Consider the following 23,516-nt stretch of genomic DNA (forward strand, 5'->3'; position numbering starts at 1 on the left):
TATATATACTATATATAGTATATAACAGAGTGCTATATAGCAATGAAAATGTACCAACTACAGTTAACACATCACATGGGTGAAACTCACAAATAATATTGAGCAAATAAAGCTATACACAAATAAGATGAACAAATATTTGTTAAGTATTTCAGACAAGACTCAGATAAAATCAGGGCTGTCATTTATCTTTATTTAGCAAAGGTTTTATTCACAGACAATTCAAGTAAGATTAAAATGAAAATGTACAAATTATTTAGGAGAACAAATTCCTTTCAAGTACCCTCAAGCACTTTTATAAAAACTGCCCACATACTCTTGATCAGCTCCACTCATCAACCATATGTGCTGCTAATCTGTCAGCTTTTCTAAAGACCCAGTCTGAATTAGAACTTGTATTTGATAGTTACAAACCCGCACTACAAAGACTTTTCTTCATTGAATAAGGTTTTTAAACTGTACTATAATTAAGCAATTTTAATTTTAAAATGTAATCTAAATTCAGATTTATAACCAGAAATTATTTTAAGAGAGATTATAAAATACTTACATTAACTTTGAAAGCTTGTACATTGTTATCCAGAAGAAGAATGTTGCAAACCACCTCTGTATGCTGTCTGTCTCGGGCCAACTCTGATGCTCGTACATTGTAGGTTCTGCCAGCAGGCAATCGGAAACGTGAGGTCATTACTGTCCACACAAAGTCTAATTTGGAAAAAAGAAAATTCACTAAATAAAAGAATAGTTCAAGATACAAAGCAGTTTAACACACAAATTTACTATGTATTTTTGAACTAAAACTTCAGTAAAAAGCAGTTATAAGTTTTGAAACAGCCAGATAAGAATTATAGTATAAAGAAAGATACAGTGCGTGTATTATCTAAACTAAAATTACAAACTACCTGGAAGATAAGCTTTATTTTTAACTGTTCCACTGAGAAAACAAATTGTTCAAGGAGTCCACCCAATTCAAAATATATAAATTTAGGAGTAGCCAAAAGAAGGAAGGAGAATACGCTACCTCAGAAAGTCGAACGTTACTCAATGATGCAAGTATTAAAAAACACTGTAGATGAAAAGCAAGGACTTACAACCAAGGTTACTCTATCCAACAAAGCTATCATTTAGAATGGAAGGGCAGATGGAGTGCTTCCAGACAAGGTAAAGCTAAAGGAGCTCATCATTACCAACCTATTATTATATGAAATGTCAAAGGGACTTACTTAAGAAAAAGAAGATCCAAATCATGAACATTAAAATGACAACAAACTCACAACTATCAACAACTGAATCTAAAAAATAAAAACAAAATCCAACTAAGCAAATCAGAATAGGAACAGAATCAAAGGTACTGTATGGGGATCATTCGGAGGGTTATCAGCTGGGAGGGGGAAGGGGGAGAAAGGGGGAAATGGTGCAGGGATTAAGAAGCATAATTGGTAAATAGAAATTAGACAGGAGGAAGTTAAAAATAATATAGGAAAGGGTGAAGCCAAATAACTTATATGCACAACCCATGGACATGAACTAAGGGGGGTGGGATTGCTGGAGGAAAGAGGGGTACTGGGCAGAGGGGAACAAAGGGGGAAAAAATTGAAACCACAGTAACAACATAATCAATAAAATCTACTTTTAAAAAAAACCACACACTGTAAAATGGCAACAGGAGGAAATATTTAACTCTGAAGGTCTCCTCCCTTTATTAAGCTTAAGATTTGGGGGAAACATGGGAGTTTGTTCTCAAACACAACAATACCCTTCATTTTAACTGTCCTCAAATCCAAACAAATTCTAATAGGATTATTCTTATTACTCCTAAGAACACAAAAACTTAATTCTACAGATCTTTGCTTCTCGATTTGTTACTTAAGAGGTTAAAAAGTATATTGTCTATGGAATAACATATATCACAGTTCCAGCAATACTTGATGCTAAAAGACAGCAAAGATGTAGCTTCAAATCTAAAAGAAAATTATTTGAAGCACAGAAGTATATACAAAAAAAAAAAAAATTAGAATTCATGTTGTGGACCCTCAGAAAGAAGACACCTAATTAAGAATGGCTCCTGGTGTCTAACTGGGCTTAAATTTAAAAACATAAACAGCCTAGCAGCCATTTCTACACAGGGCCCTCTGACACAAACTGCACTTCAGGGAAAAGCCTGCACTGAACTGCCTGCCTGGACTGTGTTTCTGCCATCTGAGCCAGTCCTTATAAAGGAGTTCCTGGAATCCTTTTTTAATCAATAGGACTGAGGCTTTCCCCATTTCCACTGGTACTGCACAGCTCGAACAACCAGAGCGGCTCTATTCTGACCAATCAGGACAATGTGCTTTGGACCAGTCAAACTGTGAGGATTTGGAGTCCTCATTTGCATGAGGCTAGACCAATCAGGGACCAGGGGCAGGAACTTCTGTCTATATAAGCCAGTTTCCCTCTGGCTCTAAGAATGCACTTTCCTTTTTCACCAAAGACTGTGTTTCCCCCACTAAGCTGAAACACTGAAGATGTCTTGCCAGAGCAAAGCAAAGCAGACCAGCAAGGAGCAGAGCAAAGCTATCTAGCCACAGAGGGGCCTGCCATCAGGGCCAACTAGTCCCAGAGCTGCCTCACAGTTTCCTTCTTCACTGCACTCCAAATTGGGGATTCCTGTTGGTATTGAATCAGTGCTATGAACCATCCGTTGACAATGTGAAAGAATGAAGCTAAATATATTTCTCAATCATTCAAGGATTCAAGTTAAAACTTCCCTCTTAAAGATAATTAGATAAAGGAAACAAACTACATTAAAAACAAACACAAGTATACAAAATTTTTAAATATGAATAAGTAGTAAGACATTTGAATGAGCAAGCAAAAACACACTAAGAAACAGCAGTTAAAATCAGTGCTATTCAAGAACTGCAGCTAACATCACAGACTCTTCATGCCAAAAGGATTAAAGCTAAATCCTGTCCAGTGTGGCTTGGCTGGCTGGAGCATTGTTGTGCACCAAAAAATCAAGGGTTTGATTCTGGTAAGGACACATACCTAGGTTGTGGGTTTGGCCCTTGGTCCAGGTGCAGTACAGGAGGCTACTGATCAATGTTTCTCCCTCTCTCCCTTCCTCTTTCTAAAATCAGTAAGTTTATCCCCCCCCCCAAAAAAAATGTTTACAGAAGAATTAAAGGTAAAAGTAAAAGTCAATTTTACGTAAGTATAAAAATTGTATAGAGGAAAACATCTTCAGCATATTGACAGAATAGAGCTAGCCAAGTAAGATTAATCAATTAAAAAGACAGTGATTGGCCCTGGCTGGTGGGCTCTGTGGATTGAGCACCAGCCTGAGAACCGAAAGGTCACCAGTTCAATTCCCTGTCAGGGCACATGCCTGGGTTGTGGGCCAGGCCCCCCAGTTGGGGGTGTGCAAGAGGCAACCTAGTCAATGTTTCTCTCTCTTTCTCCCTCCCTTCTCCCTCTCTCTAAAAAATAAAATAAGTGATTAGTGGTGTCTGGTTGGTCCCACATAAGGAGCTTGGAAGTCCCCACTCCCTCCTAACAAGTAAAAAAGCAGAATACTGTAGACTGGAAAATCAGCAACTCTTCTTAAATACATAAGAGAAAGAGGACACAGCCCTGACCACTGTGGCTCGGTTGGGTGACATCCCGCTTGTTGGTTTGATTCCCAAACACACTTGGGATTCCCACACGTTGGGTGGGATGAGTGGACATTATGAAATGACACCAAAGCACTTTGTTCTTAATGTGGCCTACCCTCTGAAGAAACTAGTTAACAAGACCTTCACTGTCCTGGGGCAAGGAAAATACCCAAATCCAGCCCACTCTAGCCATGTTGTCCCACCTAAGTGGAGAGAAAAAAAAGAAAGAAAGAAAGAAAAACATTTAAGTTCACAGTCCAGAAGCGTAAGTTCATTAAATGCTGAGAGCTAATCATAGGACTAAATGCTTCTCCTATCCCACACTTCACCACATTACTAAGGCCCTACTTATAGCAGTTCCTTTTTAGCAGGATATCATATCTGCCTATCAAGAAAAATTTACAAGGCATATCAAAAGGAAAAAACACTGTGAAGAAACAGCAAGCACCAGAACCAGACATGGAAGGTATGTTGGAATTATCAGACAACTATAATTAATACGCTAATGAATAAGGTAGACAGCATACAAGAACAGATGGGCAATGTAAGCAGAAATGGAAACCCTACAAATGAATCAAAAAAGAAATGTTAGAGGTGAAAAAACAACAGACATGAAGAACGCCTTTGACAGACTTATTAGCACACAAGACACAGCAATGGAAAGAATCTGAGCTAGAGAATATATCAATAGAATCCTGAAAAAAAGAAAAGTAAAGAGAAGAAAGACTGAAAAAGGAAAAAAAGAACAGAATATCCAGGGACTGTGGGACAACTACAAAAGTGTAACATACATGTAATGAGAATATCAGAAAAGAGAAAGGAACAGAAATAAAACAATAATGACCAAGAATTTCCCCCAATTTTTTCTTGGCAATTCCCCCAAATTAATACTGGACATGAAAACACAGATATTGGAAGCTCAAAGAAGACCAAGAAGGAAAAATGCAAAACAACAAAAAACAAAACAAAACAAACAACCGCCCCACAAAACATATCATTTTTAAACTACAGAAAATTTTAAAAAGAAATCCTGAAAGAATCCAGAGGAAAAGAGCACCTTACCTATAGAGACAAATATAATTACATCTGATTTCTTAACCAAGCAAACAAGCAGAGTGGAGTGAAATATTTAAAATGTTGAGAGGGAAAAAACCTACCAACCTAGAATTCTGTATCCTGAAAAATTACCTTTCAGAAGAGAAATAAACATTTTCTCAGACAAAAGAAAAAGAGAATTTGTTGCCAGTGGACTTGCCTTGAAAAGATACTTTAAAAGAAATTTTTTCAAGAGAAAGAAAATAATATAAGACAAAACTCATATCTGTATAAAGAAAGAACATCAAAGAAGGGTAAGTGAAGGTAAATTTAAAACATTTTTTAATCCTTAATTGATCAAACAGATAACAGTACAGTACCCTCCACCTGAGTTTAGGAAGGACTTAGGAATTTGATGGGATTTTCCTTCTAGACTAGGTGAAGGCAGAAAGGGATTTTGCAAATGTGATTAAAGTCCCTAATCGGCTAAGTTAATCAAAAGAGAGATTACCCTTGGTGCGCCTGAGTTAATCAGGTAAAAGCCCTTGAAAGACTGGTACCTTCCTGAAGTGAACGGAATTCTGCTGGGGCTTTAAAATAATGATATGCCATGCTGTGAGAGGGCCTATGACAAGGACCATGTTGCAAGAAAGTGCAGGAGCCTCTAAGAGCTGACAGCCAGCAAGGAACTGAAGACATCAGTCCCACACGGTGGATTGTATTTTTCAGCAATAAATGAATTTGGAAAAGAACTCCAAGCTCCTGCAGTCAACATGTAGAGTGTAACTTTTAAGTTCCAAAACCAAGCAGTACCCATACTCCTGACCCACAGATACTGGGATAAAATAAATACTTTGTTTTAAGCTGCTAAATTTTCAGTAATTCATTATACAACCAAAAAATTAATAATTTTCACCCAACAAGCATTCACAAGAGATAGAAAGAAAATATACAAAGAATGAAGCAACATACATGATCTCTTTCCAGCAGTGGATTTATACTTCCCCTTCTCCCAGCCCTGCCTTCCCTTTACCAGGGGTGAGTGGTCTAGCGGAAGTGACCAAAGACAAAAGGAAATACAAGAGTAACAGCAGAATCAACAACTTAGTCTCAACAGTTAGGGGGCGCTACTAAAATGAACTATCTAACCAGCTCTTGAGATTTCCCCCAAAATAACATATTTTTAGTTAGATACCAAATATATTCACCTTTCTTGCCACAATTACTTTCAATTTATAAGGCAATAATTCTGTTTTATTTCAAGAGAACTGTACTACTTGAAAATTCTAACTTTGTAAGAGAAATAATAAGTCTTCATGAGTTTCAGAAAGGGAAAGAAATCAAATAAAATTCTCCATCACGTTTTTTTTTTCATTTGAAAGGTGTTTTAGTACAATTTATGTGTGTGTGTGTGTGTGTGTGTGTGTGTGTATATATATATAAAACTGCTGTCACCGTCTGGGTGGCACAATGGGTTGGAGTGTCATTCCATACACCAAAAGGTTATGGATTCAATTCCTGGTCATGGCACATACAGGAGGCAACTGACTGATGTTTCTCCCTCTCCCCCATTCCTCTCTCTCTAAAATCAATAAACATATCCTTGGGTGAGGATTAAAAACAAACTGTGGCCAGTGGAAAAGAGCCCATCTTCATTAAGGAAAGATCATAAATATGATCTATAAAAATGTTCATATTTAAATATACTCAATGTACTAATTAAATCTTAAATATTCTAAAAGTTCTAAAATTATTATAAATCTTTTTGTCTATCAATATTAAAATTTTATACACATGGTGTTCGAACTATAAAAATTATGGACAAAGATATAAAAGCAATTCAGTACAGAAAGGGTAGTCATTTCAACAGAAGCATATGTAAAAAATAGGAACTTCAATCCCTACCTTGCACCATTTGCAAAAATTAACTCAAAATAGATCACAAATCAATGTAGAACCTAAAATAATAAAATTTCTTAAAGAAAACACAGAAGAAATCCTTGGTCACCTTGGATTAGGCAAATATTTCTTAGAAACATCCCCACTAGCACAATCCTTGAAAGCATAAACTGATATGTACAATTTCATCAAAATTAAAATATCTACTTATCAAAAGACACTGTTAAAGAAATAAAAGACTAGCCAGAGTGGGAGCATATATCTAATAAAGGACTTGTATCCAAAATACATAAAGAACTCTCAAAACACAGTAATAAAGGGGGAAAAATCCAATTAAAACACAAGCAAATGATTTGAACAAACACTTCACCAAAGATATACAGATGGCAAATAATCACAAACCAAAAAAGGCTCAACATCATCAGACATTAGGTACATGCAATTTAAAACCATAATATGGAATCACTGCATACCTAGCATAATAGCTACAAAAAAGAAGTGACAATATCAAATGTGGCAAGGACCAGGTAAAAATGGATTTTAATTCATTTCTGGTTGTGGGGTTAATGCCGGACACGGCCTTTCCACCACCCATAACAGAAGGCTGGCCAGAAGGCCCCTGGCCAAAAGGAATGTGTATTGTCCTGAGGGATAGAATGTAGCTCCCTCCTTATCTCCCCTGGGGATTGGTTTCTTGCCCATTGACTGCATTTTGACCTTTCCCTCCTTCATGTCCACACTGATGTAATATGGCTCTGGACTACACACAGGTTGGTGCAACCTGGACCTGTGACACCTTTGTCTGGAGCTCCTTATAACGAGCCTCAGACTAGGGGAGGAGTGGTTCTGCTTGGCCAAACTGCTGCCATCGGGGCTCCCTATAATGTAATAAAGGCTGTGTCTGCTCCATCAGGTCCTCCTTGTTGGTTTTTTTTTCCGTTTTTCCCAACGAACAGTCAAGATCCTCAGGTTTGCCCTCCTGCGTTACAATTGATGTAGTAGGCACGATTCGGATACTCCAAAAAACCCCTGAATTGAGTCAACTGTGGACAACACTATGCTGAGTGGGGGGTTGCCAAGAGGAATCCTGGGCTGGCCAGCAAATTCTATGCAGTTCAAGGTGGCAAACCTTCTTGATTCATGGGGACCACTGCAGGACTGGGGGCATGCCCCCAAAACTCCTGTGGGCATCCTACAGGCTTTGCAGCATTTAGGAGAGCATTGCACCCTAGGAAAAAAGAAAGATCTCTGCCATGTTGCTGCTGCCATTGGTTGGCTGATGTTGCCAGTGCTGCGGGATGTGACTGAGAAGCAGATAGAAGCAAAGGTGCACACTGTGAACTTAGAAAAAAAACTAAAACTAGAAACGGACATGTGTCTCTTACAGGCAGACAATGACGACATCCTAGGGAGGCAATTACAACAGACCAGTGAACAATTACAGGGCATAGCGTACCACTTCACCAGGATCGGGGAGCTGGGGGGAAGGGGGGGCTAACACCCACCCAGATACAAACGATCGTGGTGCAAGTCTGACTGTATTCCCTGCAAGTGGGATCTACGGCTGAAAATGAAAATGACTCAGAAATACAGATTATAGTGAATGAGAACAGGGACGATATACAGTAGTCCCTCCCTATATCACGGTTCACTTATCGTGCGTGGCCTCACTGTATCGCGGGATTTTTTAAAACATTAATTTAATTATTTATCATGGATTTTTTGCTATATCGTGAATTTTTCGCTATAATGTGGGATTTTGCGGTACTGTAAACGTATGTTGTTAAAGTTACATAAGTTTAAGAGTGTAGAATAAATGTAAGTTTCCTACTTCGCAGCAGGGTCTGAAACGTAATACCCACGATAAGTGAGGGAATACTGTAACGGACAAAGAAGGCAAAAGGGGAGAGAATTTAACTGAAAAGTAAGCAGAAAGGTCCTGTAAAGGTAAACTGCAAACAGCTATGGAATGATCTGGTAAAGGCTAGGGTAAAGACAAAACAGACAAAAAGCCTAACCATGTCCTTGTAAGCCTGAGGCAGCAACTGAAACCTGAGCAACAATTCCAGCCTATAGTGACATCTACTGTGCAGATGTTGGAATGGACACCATCAACTGAGATCATCCCATCAGCACTCCCAGAGCCAACACCATGTTTGGCTGACTTTATGGCTGCCTAGTTCATGGACCTGCCTCCGGCCCAACCAAAGAACAACTATGGGGAAAGACCTTTGCATAGGGTGATGGCCAAGGGACCTGCTCTCGGGGACCCAGTGGAACTTTGTGTAGAACTTGCTATTTATTGGTCCCTAAAGAATGTACAAAGAGTGTTGGCTTTGGTTAATATTGGTACAGAATGTATTCTTATTTATGATAACCCAGACAGGTTTAGAGGACCCATAACTGCCATTGATGGCTACAGAGGACAATTCACTCAGGTGCAAGCTATGACATTAACCTTTGGGGTAGGGAGTTTAGCACCACACCCCTGTAAGGTATGTTTCCCCTATTCCAGAGTATATTCTAGGAATTGACATTCTAGCCGGCATGTGCCTATAGAACACCATTGCTGAGTTTCATTTCCAAATACAGGTTGTGAAAGCCATTTTGAGGGGGCAGGCCAAACACCCCTGTGTCACTTCCAACTCCCCATAAACAGTGGCCACCAAATAATACCGCCTTCTTGGTGGCCATAAGAAATCAGGGAGACCATAAAAAAGTTGGCTAGGGTGAACATCACCAGACCAACACACCCCCTATGACTCACCTGTACGGCCAGTCCGGAAACCAGATGGAACTTGGCACCTGACTGTAGATTATAGAGAACTAAATAAGGTAACTCCCCCTTTCTTTGCAGTCAAGCCTAACATAGCTAGCCTCCTAGACCAGCTCAGCCATGAGCTGGGCACATACCATTATGTATTAGATTTAGCTAATGCCTTTTTCTCAATAGACTTACAGACTGATAGCCAGGACAAGTTTGCCTTCACCTGAGAAGGCTGCCAGTGGACATCTACTGTTGTACCCCAGGGTTACTTGCACAGCCTTGAGGGTGAAGACTTAGCTGCATGGACTGCACCATCTTCTGTGAGACTGTACCATTACATTAATGTTATCATGTTAACCTCTGATTCTCTTACAGAATTAAGAGCACGCTGCTCATCTGCTGTTTGCTCATTTCCAAGGCCAAGAATAGGGAGTCAATTGTAACAAAATCTAGGGATCTGGACTGCCTGGGGGTTGTTTGGTTGAGTAAGACAAAGGTGATACCTGCTACTGTTATAGATAAGATTCAAGCTTTTTCCATCCCACCAAAGCCAAGGCAATTACAGGAATTTTTATGGTTGTTAGGATATTGGTAGGTTTTTATATCACACTTACATCAGCTACATGTGCCCTCTATATTGTTTAACCCACAAAGGAGCCACCTGGAATTGGGAGGAAGAGTCTTTAAGGTTGCTCAACAAGTGGCAAAAGCCATACAAGCACTGGGGGTCATAAATCAATCTCAGGTGTGTGATTTGGGTGTCCACGTCACCCGAGGCTATACACGGAGCCTCTGGCAATGGCAAGGACACACCAAGGTGTCAATTGGTTTCTGGTCCCAGCTCTGGAAGGGAGCGGAGTCTTGATACTGACCAATACAAGTGAACCAAGCTGTTTACCAAGCTCTCCTGGCTACTGAAGCCATCACTGGACCTCTTGAGGTTCGTGTACATACTACCTATCCCATTCCTGGTTGGGTACAGGACCTTGTAAATTGACCCAAGAGCTTAGTAACCCAGACGACCACTCTAAGGGGAACGCGTATCTCCAAGAGAGGAGCAAACTGGCAACAAGCCCTCTGAGCAGAAAACTGCAGCAGCTCCTGGGCCCAATTACTTATCAAGGTGCAGACACAGAGGCCCCCATTCCCCTTCCCATGCCTGGGCCCACTATTAAAAAGGGAGGAGCCCCTGTACCTGAGGATGCCAGTACACTGCTGGCTCTTGCCAGGGCCACCCACTCACCTGGAAGGCAGTAGCCAATCAGCCCAGCATGAACAGCATATGGATGGAAGATGGCTTAGAACAAAGTAGGCAATGGGCCAAGTTGAGAGCTGTCTGGATAGTCTTAACCCAAGAACCAGAGCCAGTAACATTTTGCACAGACCGCTGGGCAATATACAAAGGACTAACTTAATGGTTGTCCCATTGAAAACGATGACTGGCAGGTGGCTTGGCAACCTTCATGGGGACAGGACCTACAGAAGGACATTTATGAACATAGTCTGGAAAAGATAATAATTCTTTACCATGTCAATGGACACCAACCTCTCTGCTGCCCAGGCAATGCTGAGGTTGATGATGGGCACACGTGCACTGGCTAGAAGCGGGCCCAGCAGAAGACATGGCTAAGTGGCTCCACAGGAAGATGTGTCACATAGGACAGGCAACTTTGGGGAAAGTGGTAAAAGCTTGGGGACGTATTGCTCTGTTAGTCCAATGTAGTCATGGCCTATTAGTAATGTACTGTCTGTGCAGAAAAGCACCCTTGCCGGCTACCCCAAGATATGGGTGGCCTGTGATGGGGGACAGGGGGGCACCATGCTGACTCGCTGGCAGGTCGACTATGCTGGCCCCCTACCATTATCTGAAGGCTCGCATTATGCCTTAATGTGAGCGGGCACAACTACTGGCTTGCAACATGCATACCCATGTAAGTGGGCCACACAATGAGCCACCATCTCAGGCCTAAAATAACTATGTGCAACCTATGGAACCCCAGACATCATTGAAAGCGACCAAGACACCCATTTTATGTGACATTAAGTACAAGACTGGGTGGATACCCTCAATATAGATTAGAGAGTCCATCTAGCATACAACTCTACTATAGCTAACCTCATTGAGAGATATAATGGCCTCTTGAAAGATGCTCTGAAAACTGACTCTGCCTCTTTCCAGGGATGGACGACCATCTTTCCAACTGCTTATGAGCTTTGAATGAACAGCTAGGGTACAACAAGCATCTCCTATCAACCTTCTCACTAGACCTTGGGCTGTACCTATTCTCCTACAATTAAAACACCCAGGAGCCTCTGCTGCACCCTGCACTGGGACAACAAAATAACATGTTCTTGCCAGTGCCCAAAGATATACCTCCAGGGAAAAGCACCCTCATCGGGCCTTGGCAGGTGCAGGTAGAATCCCGCTGGTGTTCCTTGGTGGCTCCTTGGGGAGAGGGACTTGTAAGGGGGTTACAGCTAGCAACCAAGGTAACAGTATCCTGGCCCCTTGTTTGTTATAACCCATAACAGACCTCAATTCCTAAGGGAACTTACATAGCCTCAGTATGGCAAGTATGCACACCTCCTCTGGCCCTTCAAGTACAGGAGGACCTTAGCCTAGGGCCAGATAGGGCATGGTATCAATGGCCAGGGCATCCTTAAAATGAGTCTCAGACTCAGGGAGGTGCGGTTCTGCTTCACTGAACTGCTACTGTCGATGTTCCTATAGTGTGAGTAATAAAACCTATGTCTGCTCCATCAGGTCCTCCTTGTGGTCTTTTCGGTTTATCTGAACAAACGGTAGAGATCCCTGGGCTTGAATTCCTACGTTACACTGTTGGGACTATAAACTGTTACTACAATGTGGAAAACACTTTGGCATTTTCTTACAAAGTTTGAATATACTCCAAATTTATGACCTATCCATTCCATTTCTAAGTAACAAATGCCTATGCCCATATAAAGATTTGTACATGAATATTCACAGTAACTTTATTTGTTATAGTCAAAAACTGGGAACAAGTATCTTCTAATAGGTAATGAATTTATTCATATGTGATACATAATTCACCTGAGGTACATTAATAAAATGGAATATAAGTAGTTAAAAAACCAGAATAAACTATTACTAGTGCAACATCATGGACAAATCTCAAAATAATTATGCTGAGGGAAAAAAAGCTAGATCAAAAGAAGAGAGCGTATATTATATCATTCCATTTATATGAAACTCTAGAAAACGCAAACTAACCTTTGGTGACCAACAGTAGACCAGCAGAACAAGAGTAGGGTCCATGTGGTGGTGTGGAGAAAGAAATTACACTGGGACACAAGAAAATATGGGGGAGAAATGAATATGTTCATTATATTGATTGTGGTGATAGTTTTATGGATATATAAATATGTCAAAACCTATCAAATATATTTTAAATAGTTTATTATATACCATTTTGACTTAATAAAGTTGTTAAAAACACAGAAGCAAAATATATAGAGAAATTTTGACATTCCAGTTTATAACCTAACGGTTGTGATACTAGATTCAATTTAACTTAACATAATGAATATTTTGGCCATTTTTCTTCATCCTGTTAATACACCTGATTTCTTCTACAAATGGCATGAAGTTTGCTCAAGGTTATACAGGCAAAGGTGAAAAGAATGGCATGTGAAACCAGATCTGTCTAATCTCAAAGGCAGTACTATTATTTCCACCACAATATATGAAATAAGACCCTGGCTGGTTTGGCTCAGTGGATTGAGCGTCGGCCTGCGAGCTAAGTGTCGCTGGTTCGATCTTCCAGTCAGGGCACATCAGAGAAGGAAAACTCTGACTCCAAAAAACCTCCGCCGCCTTGCGGCATACCTCTTCAGGGGAAAGGCTAAGGGAGTAAACCCCGACAGAAAATCCGGAGCTGGAGTCCCTAAGGCGGTTCGATGTTGTAGTCAACACCGGTAACTCCTGCGGCGCACCTGAAGCCAAGCTGTATTGACTTCGTCTTTCCCTTGGACCCTTCAGCTGCGAAGAGAGGGGGGGTCTGCTGCATGGGCAACAGCAGACCCTCCATATCACCCTGCCCAGGCTCTGTAGCTTCAGCTTCACTGACACTCCAGCGTCATCGCAAGATGTCGATTTAACACAGGAGGAGACAGATACCGTGTCACTCCCGAGTCGGACTGCACAGCCATTCTCGGCGGTGCAGATAGACTCTTAAGAAGCTACACCATCGTCTCTCGAGACAGACGGCTGCCGACGACGATATGAAATAATTGCTGCTTTACGGAAGCATCCAAATTAACTGAAGACATCGTTGAAAAAAAGTCATCACTATTTTTGAGCTTTTACAAATCTTCAATCTGACCCACTGCACTCTCTCCATTCTTTCCTCAATTTCTACGTCAATACTCCCCTCAAAAAATATGAAGAGGAAGATAAATCACAACTGAGGATCCAAGATGGTGGAGAAATAGGTGGAAGCTAGTCACCTTTCCCAGGACCAAAATGGAATTACAACTAATTTATACAACAACCATCCTAAATAACCAACTGAAGATTAGTTGCAGAGAAGCCTTATAACCAAGGAATTACAAAAGAAGCCACATGGAGACTGGTAGGAAGGATGGAGACAAGAAAAGGGCTGGCCCACTCCCAAGGGCGGCAGCTGATGATCTGCATGGATATCTCAGCTGCTGGGTGGTGAGAGGGTTCTCAGAGGGGCATAGAAGAAACAGAGCAGAAATAAATGAAATAGAGTCTAAAAAAACAATACAAAATATCAATGAAACCAAGAGCTCACTCTGAAAACATAAACAAGACTGAGAAACCTTTAAACAGACTCATCAAGAGAAAAAGAAAGGACCCAAATACATATCGTGGCCTCACTGTATTGCGGGATTTTTAAAAATATTATATTTAATTATTTATCGTGGATTTTTCGCTTTATTGCAGGATTTTGTGGTACTGTATATGTATGTTGTTAAAGTTCCGTAGGTTTAAGAGTGTAGAATATGTTTAAGAACATAAGTAGTGTTTATAAAAGTGTGGAAAAGGTTAATAAGGGAGTAGAAAGGGTTAATAAGGGACTGGGAATGGTTTATAAGTGTGTGGGAAGGGTTTATAAAACCTTAAAATATATATAAATACTAAAATAAATGTAAGGTTCGTACTTTGCAGATTTTCACCTATCGCAGGGGCGGGGCGGTCTAGAATGTAATACCCATAATAAGTGAGCCCATAATAAGTGAGGGAATACTGTAAGTACAGTCAACAAATGAAAGAGAACTAACAGCTGACACCAAAGAAATACAAAGGATTGTAAAAAAATATTATGAACAAGTATATACCAACAAATTGGGCTATCTGGAAGAAATGGATAAATTCCTAGGAACACACAACCTTCCAAAACTGAATCAGGAAGAATAAAAGAATCTGAATAGAAACATTACAACCGGTGAAATCAAAAAACCTCAAACAAACAAAAATTCTGAACCAGAAAGCTTCACAGATCAATTTTACCAAATACAATACAAAATAACATCTACCTTCTCCAACTATTCAAAAAACTCAAGAGGACAGAAGACTCCCAAGTTCATTTTACAAGGCCAGCATTATCATAAATCCCAAATCAGATAAAGACACTACAAAGAAAGAAAATTATAGGCCAATAGCCCTGAAGAACATAGATGCTAAAATCCTAAAATAGCAGCAAACCAAATCAGCAATACATTTAAAAAAGTACACACCATGATCAAGTTGGATTTATTCCAGGAATGCAAGTGGGTAAAATAACTACAAAGCAAAAAACATGGTACATCACATAAATAAAGGATGAAAACCATATGACCATATCAATAGATGCAGAAAAAGCATTTCTAAAATCCAGACCCATTTATGATAAAAACTGTCAGCAAAGTGGGAATAGAGGGAACATACCTAAACATAATAAAGGACATATTCCATGTTCATGGGTAGAAAGAATTAATATCATTAAAATGTCCATGCTATCAAAAGCAATCTATAGCTCCAACACAATTCCTATCAAAATACTAATGGTGTATTTCACAAATGGATAACAAATATTCCAAAAATTTATACAAAAGCACAGAAGACTCCAAATAGCCACAGCAATTTTCAGAAAGAAGAACAAAGTTGGAGGAATCATGCTACCTGATATCAAACTATACTTCAAGACCGCAGTAATAAAAACAGCATGATATTGGCATAAAAACAGGCATACAGATCAATGGAACAGAATATAGAGCCCAGAAATAAACCCATGCTTTTATAGTCAGTTAATATTTGACAAAGGAGGCAAAAACATACAATGGGTTAAAGAGTTTATTAGATAAATGGGAAAAAGTTGGGACAACTATAATTGAACAATAATATAAATTTTAAAATGGGGGAAAAAATATATACACCCCTATGCTTATTACAGTATTATTTACAATAGCCAAGACTTGGAAGCAGCCAAAGTGTCCACAGTAGATGAGTGGATAAAAAAGCTGTGGTATAATACATTTACACAATGGAATACTACTTATCCATTAAAAAAAAAAAAGAAAGAAGAAGGAAATTTTACCTTTTGGGAAGGCATGGATGGTTCTGGAGAGCACTGTGCTAAGTGAAGTAAGCCAGTCAGAAAAACACAAATACCATATGATTTCACTCATATATGGAATCTAATTAACAAAACAGTGACAGACTCATAGAGAGCAAGCTGCCAGCTGTGTGGCGGGGGGGTGGCTAGGTGAGGGGTTGAGCAGTGGGGATGGAGGGATTGAGCAAAAAAGAAAAAGAAAAAAGGAGTCGTGGACAGAACAACAGTATGGTGATTGCTGAGGGGAGGAGAAATTGGAGGGAGGTAAAGGAGGGTACAGGGGTGATAAATAGTGATGGAAGGAGACTTGACTTGGGGTGATGAACACACAATAAAATGTACAGATGATGTGTTGTAGAACTGTGCACCTGAAACCTGTATAATTTTGTTAACTGGTGTCATCCTATTAAATTCAAAATATAAAGAAAATAAATCACAATCATATATAATGAGACGAGTTTTACAGTAAGGGCAGAGAGAATAACTCACTACTCATATGGGTTAGTGATACTAATAGATTTTGTTGCTTTTTTATTTTGTTTCGCATAGCCTATTCTTTGTAACCTCACACAATGGCTTCCCAAGTCAAGTTCCAATGTCAATGCCCAAATGGAACCTACTGCAAAAATGAATGGAAATGACTGCGAATGAATAGGGAAAGCAGCAAAAATAGGACACTCATTCAGTCAATTATTAAGCTCTCAAAATACAAGTATTTGTTATTACGCTGTACCCATATGGAATTTAGTTAAGAAAGGGTTTCACAGCCCAAGACAGAGGTATCATTTTCACATTCTAATTCTGTTATCTATTTCTGATTTACCTTGGGACATCACTTCATCTTTCTGAGCCCCAATTTCTTCATTCATAAAATGATAAAACTTTGGGGTCTATAACCTGCACTGTCCTATGCAGTAGCCACGACACATGACAACTAAACACTTCAAATGTGACCCATATGACTAACAAATTATTCTAATTAAATTTATTAGGGAGACACTAGCTAATTACATTATATAAATTTAAAGTGCACAATCTACAATACAATAAAACATCTGTATTACTGGTATTGTGTGCTCAGACCCAAAGACTAGCCTCCTTCTGTAACCATGTACTTGACCCCATTCCCATTTACCCTCTTCATTCTCCCCCCACCCTCTTCCCCTTTGATCACCACCATACTGTTATTTGCATCTGAGTTCGCTTCTGACAATTTTTTTTAATCAGCTTAAATTTAAATGACCACATTTGGCTAGTGGTTGACCTACTGGGCAGTGCAAGACTACATGATCTCTAAATTTGCTTCTAGTTCTAAAATTCAATCATTACTATTTCCAACATTAAAAAAAAATACTTTCTTCATAAAGTCGAATAAACAAATGAACTGTATATCAAATAACACAACCACATAGGGAAAAAAATGATCCAACCTTAGTCAAGAATATTGAACACACCCTGGCCAGTATGGCTCAATTTTGGAGTGTCATCCTGTAACCAAAAGGTTGTTAACTTCAATTTCCAGTCAGTGTATATGCCTATGCTGAGGGTTCACTCACCAGTCCGGGCACGTATGACCCCCACTCTAGGCAAGTACAGGAGGCAACCAATTGATGCTTTTCTCTTGCATCAATGTTTCTCTCTTCCCCTTCCTCTCAATCTAAAAGCAAGGGGAAAAATGTCCTCAGGCGAGAAAAGAAAAAAAAAAAAGAATACTGGCTACAATGTTCTTGACTAGGTCTGACAAACATTTCCTGTAAGGAGCCAGACAAAAAATATTTTAGGTGTTAGAGGCCACAACAATCTGTCACAACTACTCAATTCTACCTTTGTAGCATGAAAGGAGCCATATGTAGTATGTAAAGAAACAAGCATGGCTTATTCCAATAAAACTATGGATACTGAAGTACGAATTTCATATATTTTCACAATTTTATTATGAAATATTACTTTATAAACATTAAAATGTAAAAACAAAAATTTGGAAGAACTGTAATAGAACAACAATAAAAATATATATATATAAAAATGTAGAAGGCAGTCTTAGTTCATAAGGCATACAAAAACAGTTGGCAGGTCATATTTGACCAGAGAATCAGTTTGCTAATACATGCTCATGAATTTATAACCACAGTAGGATTTAAATCCAAAGAAATGTTAAAAACAAAAAACAAAAACATTAACTTTACTTGGCACGTCTGTTGTCGGTAGTGCTCTTGATGTAATACTCTTAAACTATTTTGTGTGTATTATATGATTCATCGGCAGCCGTCCGTCTCGAGAGACGATGGTGTAGCTTCTTAAGAGTCTATCTGCACCGCCGAGAATGGCTGTGCAGTCCGACTCGGGAGTGACACGGTATCTGTCTCCTTCCGTGTTGAATCGACATCTTGCGATGACGCTGGAGTGTCAGTGAAGCTGAAGCTACAGAGCCTGGGCAGGGTGATATGGAGGGTCTGCTGTTGCCCATGCAGCAGAACCCCCCTCTCTTCGCAGCTGAAGGGTCCAAGGGAAAGACGGAGTCAATACAGCTTGGCTTCAGGTGCGCCGCAGGAGTTGCCGGTGTTGACTACAACGTCAAACCGCCTTAAGGACTCCGGCTCCGGATTTTCTGTCGGGGTTTACTCCCTTAGCCTTTCCCCTGAAGAGGTATGCCGCAAGGCAGCGGAGGTTTTTTGGAGTCAGAGTTTTCCTTCTCTGATGTGCCCTGACTGGAAGATCGAACCAGCAACACTTAGCTCGCAGGCCGATGCTCAATCCACTGAGCCAAACCAGCCAGGGCTTTATATGATTGAACAAATGTATAAATATATTAATGTTGCTGGGAACCAGGGGTCTCACTATAGGAGACAGGAGATCAGTTATGGCATGGGAGAAAGTAGTAATATTAAATTGGAATTAAAGATATTGATATAATCTCATTTAAAAACATATATTTGCACCCTGACTGTTGTACCTCCTGGGTTGGATATTGTCCTGTAAACCAAGGGATCGCCAGGTTCAATTCCCAATCAGAGCATATGCGTGGGTTGTGGGCTAGGTCCCTGGTCAGGGGAGCGTGAGAGGCAACCCATCAATGTTTCTCTTGCACATGGATGTTTCTCTCCCTTTCTTTCTCCCTTCCTTCCCCTCTCTCTAAAAATAAATAAATCATATGTTTTAAAAAAATAAAAATAAAAATAAAACCATTTGCTATCTCTGTCCACTATTAGGACATAGAAGCAAAAATACTCCAATAACAATGAACATACCTAATGCCCTAAATACTATTCCACATTAAAAGGAATCAGAACTCCTTGGAAGAAATGGCTGATTCCAGATCTGGGGCATGAAAAAAAAAAAAAAAAATACAAGGTCAGATTAAATATTTTGTGCCAGTAAATAAAGAAGTCCTCCAAATCTGATGGGAATAGGTCAAAACACATGAGAGGAGTTTAAAAGGGCTCTCACCAGCCAAATGAGACAACTTAAATTTCAAAATAAATAACAAGAATAAATACTCTGAATAAAGCAAAAAGCCATAGGTCTAACCCGTTACTAATTTTTTTAAATGAGGGAGAGGAATAACCCTTCTTTGTAGAATAATATCAAATGATAAATGTCAAAGAAATAACTGAAAGAGAAAATTACCATTTTACAGCTGCTGTAACTGATTCAGGCAAGAATCATACATGAATGCTAAAATCACTGGGTAAATGTTTGTTGGGGAACAAGATACATAATCTGAAAGTACTGTCTTATTAATTATAGTTATTAATTATAAAGGAGAAAAGGAACTTTTAAAATGAAACCTGTCAAATCCTGCCTTAACCAAATGATATTTAGCATCACCAAAACTCATTAGCACTATGATGTTATACAGTGAGAACACAAATCTATGTAATACTCCTGCCAAGAATGTTTAACCTGAATCTAATTATGAAAAAATGAAATTAAAATAATCAGACAAAACCAAATAAGGGACATTCTACAAAACAACTGGCCTGGACCCTGGCCAAGTGGCTCAGTTGGTTGGATCGCTGTCTCATACACCAAAAGGGTGTGGGTTCAATACCAGGCCAGGGCACATACCTAGGTTGCAGGTTTGATTCCCATGCGGGATACGTACGGGAGGTAACCAACTGACCTATCTCTCTCACATCAAGGTTTTTTCTCTTTCTCCCCCTTCCTCTCTCTCTGAAGTTGCTAAACATATCCTTGGGCGAGGATTTAAAAAACAAACAAAACTGGCCTGGATCCTTGGAAAATGTAAGGAGAATGAAGAAGTAGAAAGAAGAAAGAAGAAGGATATGTAAGAAAGCTGGGAAAGTGCTGTAGATTAAAGACATAACCACCAAATGCAACGTGTAGTCCCTGATCCAACTGCGAATGGGGCACTGGGAGTAGAGCAATCATGTTTGCAATCTTGAAAATGTTCAGAAATTTTAAAAGTATATACACAGAGAGAGATAAAGCAAAGGAGCAAAATATTAGCAACTGGTGAATCTATATAAAGGGTACATGGGTATTTAGTATACTATTCTTACTACTTTTTCATACATTTTAAAGTTTTCAAAATAAAAAGTGGTGTGGAAAGAGTAAGAAAAAAATACTCCTTTCCAATTCTGTTTTTACACTTAACAAAAACAAACATAGTAAAGCCTTTATTTTCTAAAATTATCAAACAATTAACAACTCACAAAAAGTTCTCTGGATAGATGACACCTATTTTAAATGAAATGTTCTCAAGCAAGGCATCTTCTTGCTATAATCTTAATTTATTATACACTATTTGAATGTGACTATAAATTAAAATGCTAATAGTGTAAGATACTGGACTGAATAACTTTTCTTGTTGCTCTAACACTATACAGTATTCAATGAAGGTTCCCTCAACCCTTCAGACCTGAATTTTGCAATATAAAACTGAATAGGTCAGGTTCTCTTAGGGCAGTGCTATCAAAACTATGAGCTGTAAAACTGATACCCATAGGAGGGAAAAAATCAAATGTAATAATTTTGCTGTAAAATTTATCTCTATATTTAATATGCCAAACACATTTGTATTTTAGTTATTATGCAGTAACTTATACAAGAAGCTTCTTATTTAAGATATGGTAGCCCCACCCGATAGCTCACTTGGTTAGAGCATTGTCCTGCTATGCCAAGGTTGATGTTCTGTTAGGGTACATACAAGAATCAACCAATGAATGCATAAGTAAGTGAAACAACTAATCAATGTTTCTCCCCTCCGCCCCCAAAAATCAGTAAATAAAATTTAAAAATATATATATACATTACAACAAAAAAGGTGTCCTAGATAATCATGTGCAAATCAAATAACTGAGACATGAATGTATAGCACTGGACCTGCTCATTTTGATTCACTGACATACAGGCAGCATTTTCCAGATGTCCTTTGTATGTCCCCTATTCAATTGTTACTGACCTGTTAAGAATACTGATTTCAACGTCAAAATAAATTTGATCTTCACTGTAAACTATGTATTTCAACACAGGAATCTAATTTGAACCATTTTTCACATCAAATTTATTTACCTGAAGCTTCTCCTTTCTTTCCTACTTAATCTCTACATCATTATTTCCTATTTATAAATTATGGTATTTGAAGACATGGTGTGTGTCTGTGTGTGAGAGAGAGAGAAAAAGAGAGAGAAAGTGAGAGATACCACAGGTAAAGACAGACACCTAGAACCACTAAAGCCCACAAAGATTTCCCTAATCCTGTGCCTGACAGTCTTAGGGGAACTCCTTTGTGGGTAACTCTCATCTTTTCTCTTGCTGCTTTTAAGATCCTCTCTTTGTCCTGAACCTTTGGCATTTTAATTATGATGTGTCTTGGTGTGGTCCTCTTTGGGTCTTGCTTGTTTGGGACTCTCTGTGCTTCCTGGACATGTATGTCTATTTTCTTCACCAAGTTTGGGAAGTTTTCTTCTATTAATTTTTAATCTAAGCCTTCAATTCTTTGTTCTTCCTCTTCTCCTTCTGGCATGACTATGATTCAAATGTTGGTACATTTAAAGTTGTCCCAGAGGTTCCTAAGCCTCTGCTTATATGTTTTCAATTCTTGTTCTTCATTCTATACTGGTTGACTGTTCATTTCTTTCTTTTGTTCCAAATCGTTGCTTTGAACCCTGGCTTCCTTCCCTTCACCATTGTTTTGTGTGGATTTTTCTTTCATTTCACTTAGCTTAGCCCTCACTTCTTCCCTTATGCATTTGCCATACTCAATTTCTCTGAGCATCACTATCACCATTGTTTTGAACCCTGTGTTGGTTAGGTTAGCTATCTCTTCCTCGCTTAGTTCTCACTCTAGAGCCTTGATGTGCTCCCTCTTTTGGGCCATACTTCTCTATCTCCTCAACTTGACAGCCTCCTGTGTTTGCCTATGTGTCTTAGCTAGAGCTATTGCACCTGTTATGTTGTAAGGGGCAGAGTCTTAGGTATTCATCAAGGCAAGGTAACCTGTTTAACCACCTTGTGGTGCTGTATGTGGGAGAGGGGTCATAGAGGGAACAATATCACTTGTTCAGCACTAGCCCCTTTTCCAGTCACTTCACCTGCTTCCTGTATGCAACTGGCACCCCTCTAGCTGTTGTACTGGTCATGGTTCCCAGAGTGGATAGGTTTGCATTATGTTCTAGGACTATGGCGGCCCCCTAAATAAGCGGACTCTCCTGAGAGACAGGCAGTTTCTTCCGCCACCCCAAACCCCACTGGTTTTCACAGTCAGAAGCAATGAGGCTTTATTTTCCCAGTGCTGGACCCGTGAGCTGCACAGTATGACCTGGGCCTGGGATCACTCCCCAGGTGTCCCTCCAGGCTTTTATAATGTGTGACTGCTCTTCCGCCAGCCCGACACAGCCACTGCCTTGCTGCTGCTGCCACACTGCATCCTCTATGTCCTGGCTCCCCAGCTCTGCCCCTCCTACCTATCTGGATGAGTATTACTTTTTTGTATCTTCATTTGTTGGACTTCCATGCAGTTTGATTTTCTGGTAGTTCTGGTTGTTTTCTATTTTGAAATAGATGTAATCCTTCTTATGGTTGAGGAAGGAGGCAAAGCATATCTACCTCCACCTCCACCTTGGCTGGAAGTCCTCCCTCCCCATTTCTAAATTTGTCTTTTAGTCTCCTCTATATGAGATTCCAACAACAGAGTCAGCTGATCTTTCACAAATACCACCAGACAATGAAAACATTTGTTTTATCCTTGTCTAAAACGGGCCAACCATCTGTACCAGTGTACGTGGTAACATTTTGAGGGCTTTGGTGCTCTTTTCTTCTTCATCAAAAATTAATTTCTTACTAGTTAGGGGATTAGTTAAGAGTATTTTTTAGATGAAAAATAAAAAAATGCTGGCCTCTAGAGTTTTTATCCTTTCTTTAAAAAGCTATGATCTCATAAAAGCTAAGTTTTCTATTTAACTGAATATGAACAGTAAGTTCATAGCAGCTAAATGTTTAATGAAATGTTTCAGGCTCCAGGTTGAGACTCATTGGCTAACAAATCAATTTAGTGGGTCAAAAATAAACCACTTTTTTTAACAGAATAGAATTAGAAGTCATCAAAAAATT

At 39.4% G+C, this 23,516-nt stretch overlaps 1 protein-coding gene across 1 annotated transcript in view; it reads right to left on the reverse strand.

Moving 5' to 3' along the window:
- The window catches only part of PTPN4 (protein tyrosine phosphatase non-receptor type 4), a 290,817-nt gene that overhangs the window by 249,056 nt on the left and 18,245 nt on the right, over positions 1-23,516 (reverse strand). Inside the window, exon 2 of the mRNA XM_090279321.1 lies at positions 551-705. Coding sequence (XP_090135447.1) covers positions 551-688 — 138 coding nt within the window. The 5' untranslated portion in view covers positions 689-705. The remainder of the gene's footprint in view (positions 1-550; positions 706-23,516) is intronic.

Source organism: Furipterus horrens, unplaced genomic scaffold, assembly GCF_987537825.1.
Source record: "Furipterus horrens unplaced genomic scaffold, mFurHor1.1.pri manual_scaffold_1, whole genome shotgun sequence".
Lineage (NCBI taxonomy): Eukaryota > Metazoa > Chordata > Mammalia > Chiroptera > Furipteridae > Furipterus > Furipterus horrens.